The 19147-nt window shown below is 38.5% G+C and overlaps 1 protein-coding gene across 8 annotated transcripts in view; it reads right to left on the bottom strand.

The window, feature by feature from the left end:
• SULF1 (sulfatase 1) overlaps positions 1-19147 on the bottom strand; it is a 183113-nt gene that overhangs the window by 60232 nt on the left and 103734 nt on the right. For 7 of the 8 annotated variants that reach the window (XM_041412919.1, XM_041412921.1, XM_041412914.1 and 4 more), the window contains 2 exons: positions 1975-2034; positions 1423-1657 (listed from right to left, as the gene is read on the bottom strand). In XM_041412919.1, the coding sequence (XP_041268853.1) occupies positions 1423-1594 (172 nt within the window). In that variant the 5' untranslated portion in view covers positions 1595-1657; positions 1975-2034. Of the gene's footprint in view, positions 1-1422; positions 1658-1965; positions 2035-19147 lie in introns of all 8 variants that reach the window. The other variant, XM_041412917.1, reaches the window with a different exon arrangement.

Raw genomic sequence — 19147 nt, 5'->3', positions numbered from 1 at the left:
TGAGTGCCCTGGAGAGAGCAGGTTCTTTCAGACCACAAAAAGGAAGACTTGACTTGACCCTTTTAACAAAATTTTTCAGAACAATTCCACCAAGAAGAAATGCACTCCCATTGTAAGAGCTGTATTTTAGACCAAAAATAGAACTGGGAACAGCTATTAATTATGCAGCATGGCTAAACAGAGCAGAGGTTTGAAAGAGTGAAAAATAAAAAAAAAAGATAAGAATCACTCAGATATAAGGGCCTGTGTTTGGAGCTCTGCTGCATAAAAGCAGCAACCCTCAGTCATGAAATATAGTTTATTAATTATCTCCTCAGAACACTGAAGGACTATAAAATTATTATTGCATCATAGCAAATACAAAAATGCTAGCAACCAAAGAACTGCTTTTAGATACAGACCATATTTTGTCTACAGTCTTCTGTCTGAAAGTGTGTGATTTTAGAACAAATGAAGTTTTCTGGAATGAAGCATTTTTTATTTTTCAGTGTCATATGGCATTTTGTATAGAAATTCACTATACTTCTACTAAAAATATGTCTCTCATAAAAAAAAAAAAGCTAAGAATGCAAGATTTAATTTCAACTTAATTTGCCATTTTTTTCACCTTTTTGATCTCACAACCCAAAATATTTGCTTGGGGGTAACCTAAAATGATCCTCATTCTCTCCTTGATTTTTCATTTTGGGCAGTGAACCAAAAAATCAGTTATATGCATAACTACCATTAATATCTTTCTAACTTACTTAATGGAAAACATTCAAAGGCCTCCTGGAACATCATCTAAGTGTTTTAACTTTTTCCACCCTAAGAGAAATATGTGAAAATCACTTCTGACTGGTATGTGCTCAGATATTTAGTATACTTGTGAAAGCAAAACTACCATGTTTTTATACATACAGCATAGTTCTTAAAACAGATGGATTTTAAACACTTCAGTAATTCACACAAATATTAAGATTATTAAATCCTCTAACTGGACCAGTTTTTCTGTGTGGATAAGTATGTCAGACATGCATCCCCGTGACAAATATATGGAGATTCAGACACCTATACAGTGCTGAGGGAAATGCTGGCCTCATAAGGCTCCAATTTCTAAATGCTACAAAAAGTCATAGAGTGAGAAAAGGCTTTTGATGCAAGTTTTTTACACATATGTCCTTGCATGCATTATTAAATAATTTTGTTTTGCTGATTAAAGCTTTCCATGGTGGATTTTGGTAAGCATATATTTCCTAAAGTCTATAATTAAATACGACAAATGCCATTTAATAATACTGTTAACTCATTTTCCAAACTTGTCCCACATTCTGATACTATTCCAGGACCATCAACTTCCCTGAATTTAAAGTTCTTTCTCCTTGGCATAAACTATTGAAAGACACATGACGAATGTAGTAGCAAAGAACAATGATTTCTCACCTAGCTCCACATCTTGATCATCTGTGAGTACAAGGATGATATTTGGTCTGATATTCTTTCGCTCCTGCTGCACACGTCCTCTGAACCTCGGGGACTTGATGGTGGAACAGTGACTTGTCAGCATTTCAGTACTGAGCACTGCCAACATGAGTGCAAACCAAGAAGGCTTCATAGTAGTTCCAGTATTTCAATGAAAACACTGATCCAGAAGTTCCTGAACTCTAGTTTTCAAGACCTGTAGGGAAGAAAAGAGATTCTATTCAAGCAATAAATAAACTTCCAGTCATACATTGAAAGGATGACACTTAGGGAAGTCAAGCCTGACACATACCATTTAACATGATTATAAGCCATATTGTTGAATGAGAGCTTTATTCTGTCATTTTCTAAGAATAAACTCGGTCATTCTGCAACTATGCTCTCTCAAATAATTTTTGCTTGAAGTCATGCCTACATTTTGTATAGACATGACTTCTGGTAAATTCCTCACAGTGCTCCTTCTCCTACACCCCACACTTCTTTTTATGCAGCTTGGTTCCTTACATTCAGTACCTGGGCGCAGTAAAAGATTGCCGGGATGCAGACGTGTTCAGAACATCTGTAGGAGGAGCCCTGTGAGAAGGAGAAAGCAGAAGGCTTGTCAGTCAGAGACCTCAGTATTGTGGCTGTTGCTTCAAAGTCTGCAGAACTGTTTGTTACAGCTTCTTTCTCTGTCCTGAAAGAAAAGTGTGAAAAAAATTTGCATTCTCCATGGCTTCCCTACTTAATTTAATACCATACCTATGCAGGGGTTGGATGGCACCTTGTCTGTGAGGGATAAAGGGCATGTATGTCACATCATCAGACACAGGTGCTTTTCCAATATTTATAGTCAGATTTATAGTGAGATTCTGAGAACAAGCATTAATTCCAGCATATGACACCTGGAAGCACTAACTGTTTTAGGTTAACCCACCTGCATGAGAGACTAAACCCTTAAAAAGCAGAGGGGAGAGCACGGCTGTCATTTGCAATCTGCATGGGATCACTGTGTGAAAAGTCATCTTCCCACTGACAAGAAAGCTCATATTAAATGACGGTCCATATGATCTTACCCAGCATTGTGAAAGAGCACAACCATCCCTCAATCAATCAACGACAGAGCTGAGCGCCTCATCCATAATGCACAGTACCTCTGCCACAGCCTCGTCCTTGATACTCCGCTTCCAGACTTGTCTCAGTGCCTTATCAGAGCCCCCTCTCCGTGCCTGTCAGTCAAACAGCCTTGCTTTTGTGAGACCTGCTGCAAGCACAGAGGCTTGGCTTTGCTGCAGCACATTTAAACCAGTGATTGAAAATGACTGATTGGTCTGGAGAGGAAGGAGTAGCCACTTACACTTTGACATTTTTGGCATTACTGACTGAAGCTCTGCAAAACCCGTCTGTAACACAAGGGAAGGGAGGGAATATCTGGGGGCAAAAAGGAAGGGGCTGGGAAAGAAACCACAGAGTCATGCCTGTTCCCTCCAGGGTATTGACCTGCCACATACATTTCTTCTGGTTTTATTCTGGGACTGTGGATAAAAGCACGGCGATATCGGTCAATTAAAAATAACCTCACAAAACCACCCAAGCCCAAGAACAATCAAGAAGTTTGCCCAAGGGGAAGACCGCATGGGAACCAGGGTGCACCTTATATAATTAGACTGGAGCATAAATCACGAGATCTGTGCACCCACACCTGAGACTTCAGACATGCAACATGAGCCACAAACAGATTAATAAACAGAAATAATGAGAGCAACACAGAAGACAAAAGGGGCCTCCAATCACTCACCTAAAAATGCGTTAATAGGGAGATGCTCTAAATTTCAGGGGAAGAAACCACGGCAGAGGGAGGGGATGGGGCTTGGTGCTGGACTGCTAGAAAAAGAATCGTGTTCTTGTTTCCACATACACCTTTTATTTTAAGCTTCGCAAGTTAAACAGTTTCATGCTCCTCACTCTGGCAGGCTGTAATTACACCAGAAGAGTGTGAACGTCTTTAAAAGGAAAACCCAAGTGTCTGTGGCAGAGAAATCTTGTCTTTCATTGTCTCTGCACCAACCAGCACTCCAGCCTTCCGCTAACATTACAGCACTGCAAAGTCAATACAGGGGATTGCCATCGAACAGCAAATGCTCTTTCAGCGATTACACAACATTCAGATAAGTAACTGGAAGTCTGTAATTAGCCAGGACGGACTTTTAAAAATAGTTCCATTTCCATGTATATGTTCTTAAGTCACATAAAATCTGACAAGGGCCCCAAAGACCAGGGTTACCAGGGAAGTCAGCTTCCTTCTGACAGACACCAGATACATGCTCTTGGTGCAAAAGCAGAAATACAATGTCTCTAGATGTCTGATCTTTAAATAGCGAAACTTTGACTCACATCACAAAGCACGAAAGGCTATGTGAAGTGACACTCAATGTTTAGTTTCTTACCTCAGTTGTACAGCAAACTTTTTCAGACAATGTTGACCCAGAAAGTGCAGTCATCTTGACTGTGCTGAGCAAACATTGGCACCAACGTGTTTCAATAATCCTCCACCATATGAAACTGCAAGTCCCTGACAATTACACCTCAGTGCTAATAAAATTTATGCTAATCCAAATGGACATTAACAAGTATTTTTCATTTCAACCTGTCTGGTCTCTACTAGTATTTAAAAAAAAATACCTTGCCTCTAGCATGTTTGAGGCACCTTAGGCAGGTCTTTGCTAGAAATAAGAATATGAAAGTTTCTCTTCCCGCTCTAATATTTTCGTTCTTGATGGACAAAGGAAAATATCAGGACAGATTTATACATATAAAATTATTTATCCAAGTTTCATTGGATGGCTCTCACACAAGAGCACAGTAATGCTGTGTTTTGTTCCTCATCTTTCAGTTTTGCATATGGCAAATCTTTATTAAAAGGTGATCTTTGACAACTTGTGCTTTTACAGCCTGTTTCCCAGACCTAGAAGGAAATGAAGTAAAGAAAACTATCAAAATACAGGGTTAATAGGGAAGACAAGGCTGCAATGTTTGTGTTGGATACTGGCTGGTAGCATGTAAGTGCCCCTGCAGATACTGTAATTTGTCTTAAGAAAGAGACAAAAATAGGAGAAATTCTAAAAAACACCTTTTCAAAGTTACATGGGGTAGCAAACTGTAATATTTTGTGTTAAGAAATCAAGATGGCACTGGAATTTTTTTTTTTTTTTTATCTAGCCAAATAAACAAGTCCTGTTCTAACTTCTATATGGGAATTTTAGAGTATATTTTTTCTTATAGAAGATACCTATGATAACCAAATTGTAGTTAGTAAATAATTGAAACCAGAGGAATCAAAATGAACTGGTTTTTTTTTTTTTTTTCCCACAGGAGCAGAAATGCATAGTTTGCAATCACCTTTCAAGGAATAAAATCTTAAAACTTGCACCTTTAGTTGTTTCTATGCAGCTAGTATTATAACATACAGTTCAGGGACTTATTGGCATCGAGAATTAATTACCCATGAAACTTGAATTACACTGGAAGAGCACTGCAAAGAAAGGCTACACTTTGTGTGGTGTGGCATAAAAACCTATGAGACTTTATTTCAATGTCTCGTAAGTGAGTATCTTTCAGTAATTCAGAAGAAAAGCAAAAGGCAGAACAGTATCTTTTGAAACTCTGTAGACCTGTTACTCATTTTGATCCAGAATTGTTCAAGATTTTTTATGGCATTGACCAAAAGTGCTTAGTTTGGAACACAGCAAAAGGCAGCCAGTATTCAAAAAAGAGCATTTGCCACTTTGTTCTTTTGTCCACATTTTCACCCAGTTCACTTAAAATGCTATTTTGTGTTTGGCCAATAAAATCTGTCCAGAGTCATGCACTTTGTTTATGAAACAGGCATTGAGTATGCACATGAATATGCCATTATAAGTTTTAAAGATATATGAACTTATTAATATTTAATAATCTTCAAATGTGTCTCCCACATGTCATTGCAGAGAGAATTTAGCTTGTATGAACACATTTTCTGTCTGTAAATCTGACATCTAATGCGGGGATAGTGAGTAATGATACTGGACATGTGTCCATCTCCAGTACCATGTGCTATGCAATGCCCCACATCACTGATTCATGACTAAGGGGTAACAAAGAGCAATCAACTTTCTTTTCTCTGCATTAGTGTTTTCTTTTGAGCATGAACATTGAGGCATTATATTATCCAAAGTCATAGGTTAAGGTCCACTGTCCTAGTGGCCTTTCCTTTGAAAAATAAATGGATCAGACAATAAAGGAAAGAGTGGTAATAATAACAATAATACTAGTAATAATGTGAACTGTAACTGTGGAGCTTAAGAACCACAGAATCATTAGGGCCGGAAGAGAACTCTGGAGATCATCTAGTCCAAACTTCCTGCCATGGCAGCACAGCCCTCAGGTGTATCAGTCGCTACCCCCAGGCTTGCATTATCAGCAAACATGAGAATGAGAATTCTGGCTTCTATTCCCCAGATATAAGTAGTAAATATGTCCAGTGAATTGAGAATGTAAAATATCACAGGGTTCTTAAATCAATAAACTTTTAGTGCAGCACCTCTTTGTGTTGTGTTCCTCTTTACTATCCAGTATCCTACAGATCTGATCTCTGTAGTTAGATTTCCTTGCCTCCATAAATTGACATAGTTCTATGAAATTAAGATACAGTTCACAAACAAATGTTTTTCAACTTAGGACATTTTTAAAATTCTCTGACAAGTGCAAGGAAATTGCATAAAAATACATCAAATGCATGGAAAAGAAGCAGAAGGCTTTGTCATTGCAAGTGTTCGTTTGCGTCATTTTTTTAATGCAAATGACAATCTTGGATTTTTTTTACTTATAGATTTCTCTGATAAATAAATGGATAAAACTTCTCCAAGAAACAAATCCTTGGATATCAATCATCACAATAAAATGAGCTTTCTTTCTTCACCTCAAGCAGAAGAGCATCTTCCTATGTATCTCACCTCTGACCTGCTGACTTGACAGTTTTGGCTTTAATGAGCTTTTTTTTACAGGAATATGATCTCAGTGTTCTGTGTTTCCTTAAAATCTGGCTTTCAATAAGAAAAAGAGAATGGAAAAGAACAACTAGAAAAACTCTCTTAATTCAGGGTTGACATTCTGCTATTGTCAGTGTTTTTAAAATTCCAGTATGATCTTGGAGATTAGTCACATTGCTGGGCACCTGCTCAGCATAATTTCAAAAACCTGCCAGTCTGCCTGTAATGCCAGAAACCACTGTGAGTGGCATCATGTAAACTGGAGGTGGCATCAACAATCCATGACCCTACATATGTCACGTTCAGGGTTTACACTTACCACTGTAAGGTCTATGCTTTAAATTGAGATGAGTCCACCTGACATTGCTGCTGTATTTGAGAGCATTTTGCATGCATGGAAACTCCAGGGTGAAAGAAGATGAAAGGGGTTTCCTGAGACACACACATGCAGTTTCTGTGAATCTTTGACATTTGTGTCACAGGATGGATGGATCTCTCCAGGTCTGGGACACGGACATGGTCCATGCTGTGAATCATAACAAGTCTGTGGTTTGAGACTCAACAAAATTAGCAACTTCATAAGATTAGTAATTGCATGAAGATTGTGCAGACAGATTGAAACTACATAATAAAAGGTCAGGGAGGCGAGACGTTCACCTGCACCCAGCAACCTAGTAGTTCAGAGGTCTTAAATCTCTCCCCTAAATCATACTGCCTCGACGACTAGAGGGTTGTAACACCCTACAACAACAACAGCAACTCTCACTTTCACTAATACAGTGAAGCACTTCAGTGGAAAAAGCTGCTGACAGATGACTGTTTTAAGTTTAGCAATGTTAAAGCTCTTCTCACATCTTACTCTTCTATCTTGTCTTTAAAGGCAAACACTGCAATCTCAGACTACCAGGCACGACCGCGTAAATCTGTAGATCATTTTCCTGTGGGAATATTGAGCCTGCAGCCATGGGAAACACAATTACAGTACAGCAGAAGTCAGGAAAAAGCAAGATTTACCATTTCTTCTTAAAGGTTAATCCCCTAATCTAGGTTGTAAAGTACAGGATTTACAGTGAACACAAAGAATGTTGTTCCTATCTGGGTCTAATCTAATCATTATCTATTGGATTTCCAACACACTTAACTAATCAATCAGATATCTTCTCCCCTTTCAAATGTAATCTGTGTATTCTAATGATGGATCCTCAGTGCCTCAGGCTAGATTAATTTAAAGTAACTATAATTTAAAGTAATTGCAGGTAGGGAGAATCATAACCTTATATTACGTTTTTGCATTGTAATTTTGCAAACAGTTACCGACAGGAAAGGAAAATCTTGCAGTGACTTGAAAGTGTAATGCAGGCTTGCTAACCCACTTTTATAACTTTGTACAGGTTAAGGGATATTCTTAGTACACAGAACTTTCCAACACTTCATCTGTTAGGGTGAAACAACAAACTCCAATAACATTTTAAAAATAAACAAGTGTAGGAGAAATGATCTACCTTTGAGAAAAGAAAAACATGTATTTCATTTTAATGCTGCTAATATAGCTGAACAAAACATTAAAGAAATGAAAATAAATGTTTTTATATTAACTTCAAATATGTGAAAGTTTAAAAATAAAATTCCCACATATTTTTCAGTAAGAAGAATGCTCACTGTTGAGTTCTAATAATATACAGTTACCTAAATTTATTTCTCACAATTTGATTTACTCTGTTTTAGAATTTCATATTTCAACACAGCCAAGGAGTGCACTTGTCATACAAAAGAGCCTGGTATAATTGAGCCAGATGATGTGCCCCACAAGTAAAATCAGCCATTCATGAAAGCTGGTCACCAGAGGCCATTTCAAACAATGCACATTTCAAAGTAATCTAAAGTAATCCCTTTTTTCTACTGATTTGGTTTCCAGGCAGTCTTAAGCACATGTGTGCAGCAAACAGGAGGCTTATTAAAACCTCATGTTATATTGGAAGCTATAATGCCATTGCCTTGTGATTGAATTCCATGTCTGTTAGTCTTCAAAGAGAGGGAAAAAAAAATAAATTAAATTTATATGCTTATTACACATGAGTGTCATGATACATGCAGTTTATTAGCACTTGCTAAATAATTAAGACTGAGAGAGATAATTAGATGTGTGCTAGGCTCCAAGTAGGCTTCTGATATCAATTTTTTTAATCTTTAAAGGAAGTGGCTTTTCAGCTAGAAGGTAATATAATTACTAAAAGACTCCAATTATTTTTCAAATACAAAAACAAAATTCTGTATATGAGGGAATCTCAGGTAATTTTAAAATTCCATTTTAAACTCACATATTTTTTGCTATAAATAGCATAATGGCCCACTTGCTCACTTCAGCAGTGTGGGGCATTATGAAAATATACTACACAATAACACACTGACAATTCAGTAAGTAGTCTTGCAATGGGAGATCATATCACAGAGGTGAACAACAGCAACACAGTTTGCACATTTCTTTAAATTCCTGTTTAAGTTCACCGGCTTTAGAAACCACGCAAGACTATAGCTTTCCGTATGTCCTCTGGAGAGAAACCTCTTCATTTAAAGTTTCCTTTCTAGACACGTTTACTCGCCCCCAAATGTCTGTTGTCACAGGGAGGGGCTAGGCTGGGTGGTGCCTTCATGGGTGGGTGGTCTTGAGTGGCAGCTGAGCCTGACCCGTGGCTGCACTGGGCTCTGTCCTTGCTGACTGCCCAGGGGAAGCCACAGCAGCTCATGGGCACCAGAGGAGTTTATGTGAGGGCTGAAGCGGGAGAAACTGCCTGTAGGAATCTATACAAGTGCACAAGTATGTAAACAGGGAACATCACCTGTATTTCTAGGAGAGGAACTCAAAATATATTTTTAGTTGTATTGTCAGAGGATGGACTGCTCAGAAACGCCACAGGACTTTAGATAGCTGCCATCCCTTGGATAGCCAGGGGAGTCAGGCAGTTCTAAGTGCTTTTGGAAAACTTCCTGTGTTATATTACAGTGCAGAAAGTAAATTTATTTTTAGCACCAGCACTTTGTGTGCTTATATACAGTGAACATGTTCTTGTGCATCTAAGTCCCCTACAGATTGTTGACTTTTTCTTTCACTTTCAAGTCTGGACTTCCAGCCTAATACATTTTTTTTTATAATCCCATTACAGTCTAATGAGTTTTACTTTCAATATGTTCAAATTGAATTTAATAGGGCTACTAAGATATGCACCAATGCCTCAGGTCCTGAGTTATGTTTTTAAAGCAAGATCTCTCCTACTATGCTACATCTTGTCAAGCAGTTTTTCCAGTCCTGGCACAGTATAAATTCTGCCTTTCACTGATATACATGTAAAAGCTCCTTGACAGGCCAAGAAATGTGTTATCAAATAAACTCCTCCCTGACAAACCTGTACTATAGAGAAACCAGCCTACTATTGATAGTAAACAGACAGACCGAACAAAATAATCTGTTACAAAAAACCAAAACCCAAAACAAACCATGCTTCATATCCTGTTTCATAAAGACTAGTCAGCAAGGAAGATGCACTGACTTGAGGCACTGCTCGCAACAGCATCACCCTTACTTTTAATCTCCACCTTACTTTTAATCCCCTTTGTAATCAGGAAGCCCTTGGAGTTCCCCAGGCTCCATTTTCTGGTGGTCCACAAGACAGAACCCCAGCTACCAGGAACACGGGGGACTAGTGTCTGCTATCACAGAAATCCTCCCAGTCCTCTCCCCTCACCCTGCTGTCCCACCATCCCCATCAAGAGCACACCTGAGTCTGCTCAGGGACATTTGCAGAGTGACCAGTGACTGACACACCATGGGGAAACTCAGAAAGTCATCTACACACTGGTGGAAATGGTTTAGTACAGGAATGGCAGCAGATATGAGCAAGGAGTACAACCGATGGATTTTGCTGCCAAACCAGGTGTCTAAGACTTACTTAACCTCTGATGTATGTCCTGCTGTGCAAATGATGTAAGTCTCTTGCATTCAACAGCACTGCTCAGCTCCTTAAAACAACTTCCTGCAGGCTCTTTTTTCCTGGTGCAACAATATTTTAAGATTTATGGTATCTTTATTTCAGAAAACATCTAAGCATCAATGGTACATGAAGAAAGGCCAAAATGTACAAAGCAGCGGAATACTGGCTTTCATCTGAAAACTTGTGTCAAAAAAGCCTGAAATTAGAGTCACATTTGACTGTTCAAGGGCAGAATATACTATATACAGCTTTTTTGTCTGAGGAATGCCAATTATTCCAACCTGAATTCTGAAAATCCATTCTCAAAGGGCTGTTTGATAATACTCTTCCATCTGACATCTAAAAAACTTAAGAATGACTTGCTGAAATTATTCTGTGAACAACTTTATCTCAGAAAACATTTTGAAGGGATAGCACATATAAATGCACCTTCATTTTCCTAGTGAAAATGCCTGGGGAAACACTTTCTTCATCTTTCAATACACATACAGGTATTTCAATTTCGCAGTACTGGCTTCTGTAGATGAGAGAACAGTTTTAAAGCATGGAAGATGAAGCTGAATATATTGAGGCAAACATTTTTTTTGTTTCCAACTTTGCTTTTCATTGAGCAAAGTTTCTATGTAGCAATGAAGAGACATGATTTTATACCATCTTTATTTTTTACAAATATAGATAACTGTTTATATATCATTAATTGTAAGCCTGCTCATGAGCCAAGATTCTACTCAGGTGCTCAGCACATACTGAGTTATTTTTTCTAGGAGTGGTGGAGCAGGCAGTCCATCTTATGTCACAACACTGGACTGTGCATTATGCACAGAGCAAGGAAGATGGGAATGGAAATTGGTAATCATTAGGCAGAAGCTTCTGAATAATGCAGCATGGATCAGGAATGTCAAGGACTAGGATGTATAGGAAGTCGGTCCCAGAAAATAGAGAGGAGTTAGAAAGGCAAAGAACAGGACCATAGCATTTTTCTTCATTTTGTGTAGGAAGGAATTTGAGAAGCATCTCACTTTACAGTGATTATCAATCATCAATGTTTGCTTTACTGGATGGTTGGGGTTTTTTCCCCTAAATGTAGATAAACTGTTCTTATATGTAAGGTGTCTCATAAACTGTGTCAATGAATCAATTCAGGAATTTTTAGACCAATAGAGAATCCGCTCCTCTGTCCTTAGCAGGCTCAGCTGTGAGGTCAAACCAGGCTGCTTAGGGCTTTAACAAATCATGTTTGAAAACCCCAAGGGTGGACACTGCCCAGATGCTCTGGGGCCCTATTCCACTGCTTAACTGTTCTGAGGGTGAAATTTGTTTTTCTTTAGACCCAGTCTGAATGTCTTATATTTCAAATTATGTCCATTGCCTTCTTGCCTTGTCCTCCTGCCATGGATGACTGTCAAGAATGAGGCTCTGTCTTAGCAGTGACGTCTTTCCAGTTGGACCCCCCAAAAGCTTCTCTTTCTCCAGGCTGAACAACACTTCTTCTCTAACTTCACATGGGACAAGGAGTGCAGCCCCCAAGCATCTTGATGGCCATCAGCCAAACACACTCCAGTTTATTGATGTCTTTCCCATATTGGCATCCTAGAGCTGGATATACTATTTAAGGCAATCCTAGAATTTAGTATACAGTAGCATCAAGGAGCAACCTCTGTGTCTGTCATTGCCCACAAGTCTGAGACCCTTTCCACTGGCTTTCTGTTCCACCTATTTCATCACTGTACACAGTTTATAAGAAATTCCTGATATTTGTCCCCCTATTTAGAATTCTTAAATGCTAAAGCCTAAATTTTGCTTCTTAGTTGATGGAACTAGCCAAAATTTCAGGTTTTATCCTTGTCCTTTGAAATGGGGAAAAGTCCTCAAATTATTTCAGTGGTCATTTCTTCATCAGAAATAAAACCTGATTTGAAAATATTTTCTGGTGTTTTTTTTTTTTCTCTTCTTAATAAAAAAGTTAGAGCAGTTGGGACTTGGAAAGAAAGTACAACTTTATGCATGAGAAAAGACACATTTGAAATACCCAGGCCCCATGTAAACGCAAAGGGCACAGTTGGAATGAAACAAATGATCTCACTGGTTTCTGATGAGCTGGGTGGTGTAAATGTTTCACACTAACCACACTGCATGCTCATAATACAGGAGCTAATTCATCTGCCATGAATACATTCCTGTATATGTTGTCCTTTAAAATAAACAAGCAAAAATGAGTAATTTATTGAGTTAAATGAGTAGTTTTCCAGAGGGACCCCTTATGTCCCATATGACTGATTTTAAAGTCTAAATGAAGGCAGCTTAAATGCTACATCCTCTGACTTACTATGTGAAACAGATACTGCTTTAAAATATGGAATTTCAATTTTTTAACACTATCAACAAGTTCCAATTGTTCCTTAAAATATCATTTGGACTGCTTATTCATTTCTTGGAAGACTGCAAAACTCTAAACACAGGGCTGCAGATGGTGAATTGTGACAATTTTCCAAAGTCTCTATTGCATTGCATTTGCAAAATATGTTTATTTCTAGATTTAATATAAGAAATTTTGAAGGAAAATTTGTAACTACAATAAAGCAGTTTTATAGGAAAAGTCTCCTAAAAAAGAAGTTGGAATCTTAACTAGCTCTGCATGCATTAAATTTTACAAATAATTTTTATACTTCAATATCTTAAAATTGATCAAAAATGTATTACTCCTGAGATGTCATTATCATCTGTTAACCACACAATGATTAATGTGTTTCCCAGAGTTTTTCTACCCTAGAAATGAAGTTATTAATTCTTCCCAAAAGTACAGGTTACTCACGGAGACAAGCTCTGATCATAAGGTCTTACTAGTAGATAGTCTGAAACTCAGGGTCAGGGTCACAGGCTTCTTAGATTAATACAGACTCCAAACAACTTCCCCCCAAAATTAAAGGTGCTTTCTGTGGCTTGCAGTGAAAAGCAAACAATGCCTCTTGAACAGAAGTCTCAGAAAAAGTCTACAAGGAGGCCATGGCACAATCCCCAGTGCTTTCTGCGCAAACATTTTCCTCTGTGGCAGAAGAATTCAGAACTGAACATGAACACAGAAAAATTTCAGGACTGAAAATACTCTGTAATTCGTGTTTAGGGTTCTGATGCATATCTGGAGACGGAAATTTGCACATAAAGAAAAGGATCAAAGCTACTTGGGAAAACCACTTACTGTGGCAGTGGTGGCATGCAGAGAGGCACCACGCAAAAGAATAACGCATCGAAGAAAAGGTGATGCCCTGATAATACAGCATCTTCATATGTTGGTTCTTTTATTCAAGTTTATAATGTGTTTTTATAAAATACATGGCTCTCCTTAGCACCTCCTTTAAAATCAAGGTGGTTTTGAACACAGGGCACACCCTAAATCCCCTCCCAACTTTGAGGATGTGGGTGACAGCACCCACAGAGCACAGTGCATAACCCACACTCTGTCCCCTGCTTGCATTACTCCACCTTCTTGTTTTTCCATTTTATTGAAAACTCCTAGAAACTTATCTTTCCCCCAGCCTGGTATAATATGGTCAGATTATAGACATGTTTAAATTTGGTCAAAAATATATACCAAACATTTCAGGGTATGAAGAAGGAGAAAGAATCTGAAATGAAAAATGCATTGTGCTAAAGTATCATATGGCACCAACTTATGTTTCCATTATCTTCTACTTTTAAAAAGCTCTGTTGACCTCTGTCAGAGGCATTTATGTTAAGATTGCAATGATTTGTTAAACTCTTGCACATTTCCCCGCTTGATTTTCCTTACCAAAATAGGCCTTTATTACAATATTGAGTTACATATTCGACTTTTCACAGGGTAGAGCTGGGAAAGAGATATGACAAAATGTCTGAGCATTGGCATCTGTTTCCTACACCTGCTAATGTAATTTTTATGTATCTGCAAATGAAATCCTCCCGTGTTTCCAGCGACACCTATGAGCACATTTTCAGGACACCGCATGGGCCCTGCGGGGCATGGCCAGGAACAGCCAGGCAGGATCTTGGCAGCCTGTCCCATCTTAACCCACAGCCAGCAGCGGGGCCTGAGGATGGCACAGAGGCACCCGCGGCTCCCTGGGGATGAGGACAGGCACAGGCCAGGCTGGGAATACGTGGCGGGAGCCTAGGAGCCTACAGGACTCCATTCCAGGGCTGAAACGGTGTCCTGTACTGTGGGCAGATGTGAGGAACCCTGTCTGAAACGGGGTCTTGGGCATAGGCAGGGAGGTGAAGGCGCTGGAAGGTGGGCAGGGGCAGGCAGAGCCAGCGGAGCCTCATGGCTGTGACACACACAGGCAGCAACTGGATCAGTTGTAAGTGGCTGAACAAGGATCTGTCTGGCTGAATGAGAATCAAAACCATTGTCTATAACTTCAGGAAAGTTTCCCTAGAAATTGTATTTCACCAGGAAACTGAGACAGGTAGAACCATAGAATTAGCTAGTGTGTGTGCAGCGGTGTAAACAACAACAACCAAGACCTGTGATACAGTAGAATGTCACAAATCACCTTTACCAGCATGATAAAGAGGAGCCTATTTATTATAAATTACCCTATCTTATATGGTTTAACATTCAGTTCAGCAACTATGCAAAATATATATCCATTGTTAACAGTCAAATGATAGAGGTTTTAGCTTACAGGTGAGGACACAGTGGGGAGGCAATTTTAGGAAGCAAATAGCTGTAACCAAATAGCAAAGAGCTATTTGCTAATACATTTTCTTTTTAGCGTGAAATTGCTTAAAACCAAGGCAGCTGATTGACTAGTGTGAATCAGATGGATCTCCTAGACTGCATGATGAATGTCACAAGTTAGCATCTAATACCTGCCTAAGGCTTGAAAAACTACTCCTCATGCCATCTGTTATGGAAATATCCTGTTGAATAGGACTCTTGGACAAATTTTTAATCTGTCATTCTCTGTTTGTAAATGATACATGGAATATAACACTTCCAGTATTTTTTCATGTTTTCTTACATAACGGTCATAAAAGTTACGTAAGGAACTTCTTAAGAGTTCTGTGATTTACCATGCAAAGACTTAGTTAATTGATTATCACTGGTATCAAAACAATAGCACTGAAACAAAAATGAAGAAGGATCAACTTGACTAGTCTGACTTCAGACTAAGCTTTTTTGCTTACTCCCAAGTGTGAGACTCAGATGGAAAACCTTTACTTTTTAATCTGAAAATAAATTTCAATAAAATTTCATGCTATGGAAAGAAAAGAAAAAAACCCCAAAAAACACTGGAAGTCTTTTGTTTCCATTGCACTGTGAAATGAAAAAAATCTGAATCCTTGAAAGCTAAACTGTCATCCTCTGGCCATCTTTACCCTTAATGAAAGATATAATACAGATCATACATCCCTATAATATTAAATTACAGGAGTCATAAGAACAAGGCCTGCCTTAAAACCCAATGATATTATGACTAAGGATGTTATACCAGACAGACTTTCCAAAACCAACACCATTCATTAATTTATTTTGGATGATGGTATGTCAAGCGAGACTGGACCATGAACTCGAATCCTTGATGATCATTCAGGTAAGACTCCTTAATGATGTGTTCCTGAACTCCCATTCATCACCCTTGCATTTGAGCTAAAACTGCCTTAATTCATCTTGTTACTTGTAAAATGATCACACACTATTCAGAAATTATTAAGAGAAATGATAAGCTGACAATGCCATATTTGAGTCAATGTTCAAAGTAAAAGCATAATTTCACTTACTGCTCTATACTATAGTAGTGTGAGACTGACTGTGTGTCCTGGCTTCTTCTGGGATAGAATTAGTTTTCTTCCTAGTAGCTGGTATGGTGTCATGTCGTGGGATTAGTACCAGAACAGTGTTGAGAGCACATTGCATGTTTTCAGTTGTTGTTAAGTAATGTTGATACTAAATCAAGGGCTTTTCAGCTTCTCATGCTGAAGACAGTGAGAAGGCTGGAGAGGCACAAGAAGTTGGAAGGGGACACAGCCTGGACAGCTGACCCCAACTGATCCAAGGGATATTCCATAACATACGGCATCATGCTTGGTATATAAAGTGGGGGGAAACTGGCTGGAAGCTGCTGCTTGGTAACTGGCTGGATACTGGTCACTGAGTAGTGAGCAATTGCATTGTCCATCACTTTTTTTTGTGTATTCTAATTCTATTAGTATGAGTGTTAGTAGTATTATTATCCTTCTTTACAGAGTCATTAACTGTCTTTATCTCAAACCACAGGTTTTCTCCATTTTACTGTTCCTATTCTCTCCCCCGTTCTGACAGGTGGGAGTGAGTGAGCAGCTCCATGGGGTTAGCAGCAGGCAGGGTTCAAATCATGACCTTCAGTAATGTAAGGTGTGCATTACCTTAGGAGCTAAATAAGGGAACTTGAAAAGATTTACTGATCTTTACCTATCTACTAATGCAAAATTTTCAGAGAAGTTTATTTTGCAATCTTCAGCTGTTATGGCTTTCCGCCACATATAAATATGCAGCCATCAGACCTTCTACATTTAAATCCTCAACACTCTTTGAAGACTTGATTCTAAATTGCATGATCTATGGGGCATTCAGACTTCAGTAATGACAATAACACTGAGGACTAAAATCTGCTTGCTGCTATGTTGGGGGCTATCTTGGCAGCTTCATCATGTTAAATGAGCATGTCACCTGTTGCAGAAAATGCAGCACATCTTGAACAACTGTAAGTTTGCACAGTTATGCCAGTTAAATTTGCTGATCTCATAAGCAGGTTTTTGGTATTACTTAGCTACTTTGTTCACAGGTTCCTAGACTATGTGCTTCCACAGAGAAAAGACCTCACAACAGGCTTGTACCTTAAGGAGAAACACTTGCTGGCATTTGAAAAGTAGTCACCATCTATTGGGTTTTTTTTGTTCATTACTGACACAGGCACAGGTAAGATGACCTCTTCCATTCCACCACTGTATTTGAGTGTGTCTAACTCACATCCGAATATCAACTCACATCTGAACCTAATTTTTCTCAAGCACCTTTCCCCTGCCCTGCAGCAGGAAAGGAGTTTAAAATGACTGTCAGCATAGAGGCAGGGCTCCTTACCAGAAAGAAAGCAGTATCTCACATGGGAAGAACCAGGAATGGCTATTCTAGTGAAAATGTTTGTCAAGTATCATTTTTCCAAGTCTTATCTGTACATGTAACACAACAAAAGTTCAGTAAAAGGAAACTTTTTTGTTCAAGTAATCAAAGTTTTCTCTACTTCCAGAGCCAACTGTTAGTGATGTTGTCATCTGTGCTGACATTGTAGTATCTCCCTCACAATTTGGGAATTATTCTGTCTTGAACTAACCAGTGGTTATGATTCTTATTACTTTTCTTATTCTTTTTATTAACCAGCCTTCTAGGAAATTACGTTGACAGCTGAAGATGGGATACACGCATTAGTTACCATGCAGCCTTCTTTATTTACAAAGGTTTCCTCAATTCTGCAATTTTCCTTGGATGCTAGGTGGTTATGTATTCAGGGAATAATTCCTGCCTTTTCCTCCATGAAAATCACATAATGTATGCACATCAAAGCTGTTGTCGATAAGGAATTAGCAAGGGATCACCCTGTGGAGGGTCTCTCAGTCTGTGAATACTACTAATAAGGTAATAAGTATGAGAGTTTCCTCAATATGTAATTGCTTACTCTTCATCTCAGCAGGTTTTTCTTTACCTAATCATCAGCAAAATAACCCATGTAAATCACAGAATAGTCTAGTTGTTTGATCAGTCCCTTTCTTTGTGTTAGCCCTTTGATATTTAACCTCCCATTTCAGCCAGCCTCACAAGGATGTTTTCCAGTGAAACAGTATGTCTCATTTGATGCCATATTAATAATTTGGAGAGAAGGTTCATGTTGCTAGGCTGGCAGTAAGTGTATGCATGTGAAAGCAGGGCCAGTCGTGAGCCACAATGAGTTTCTTCTGCAACAGACCAAGAGCCCTTCATCTTTATTGACCTAGGGAGCAGGTCAGATATGATGGCTGCTCTAACAAAGACATTTCTTCAATGCAAAAATGCCTTTGCAGTCACACCACCTAACCAGTCTGAAAATCTCAATTCTATTTGTCTTTAAAATACTTCAAGATAACAGCACAATATGACTGACATGCTAGAGGAAAGGCTAATACTCAATCCTTTACAAGCCATGACAGACATGCAAATTAAATCTAAATGTAGATTGTAAGCCTTTTGTCAAACTCTTAAGTAACTTTTCACCTACTAACTAAAGCAACAGTTAGCTCCAGCGGAAAGTAACTTCACCAGATAAATAAAACTGTCTCTATTAAAAAAAAAAAAACCAAAAAACAAAACCAAAAACAAAAAAACACACACACAAAAAAAAAAAACCAAAACAAAAAAACAAAAACCCAAGAAAACCCCCAAACAACTAGAAAAAGTTATTGTGGTAAGCAATGGGCTTATAGTGTCTCTTTTTACTCTGCAAATATTTTTTTTTCACCCAGCTTGTGAGAGAGCAAGCAAACTGCATACTAACTATAGCACATATCCCTGTTATTTTCTGTGACAAAGCACATGACAGTGAATAGTGTGCAAGTGGATGCTGAAAAGCAGTAACTTAGGATCAACTTGGATTCAGGTAAAGGACAAAAACTTTCATGTGAAACACAACAAAAGAAGGATAATAC

Source organism: Onychostruthus taczanowskii, unplaced genomic scaffold, assembly GCF_017590055.1.
Source record: "Onychostruthus taczanowskii isolate IOZ18803 unplaced genomic scaffold, ASM1759005v1 scaffold4, whole genome shotgun sequence".
In the NCBI taxonomy this organism is placed as follows: domain Eukaryota; kingdom Metazoa; phylum Chordata; class Aves; order Passeriformes; family Passeridae; genus Onychostruthus; species Onychostruthus taczanowskii.
This window is presented reverse-complemented; position numbering and strand designations above follow the sequence as displayed.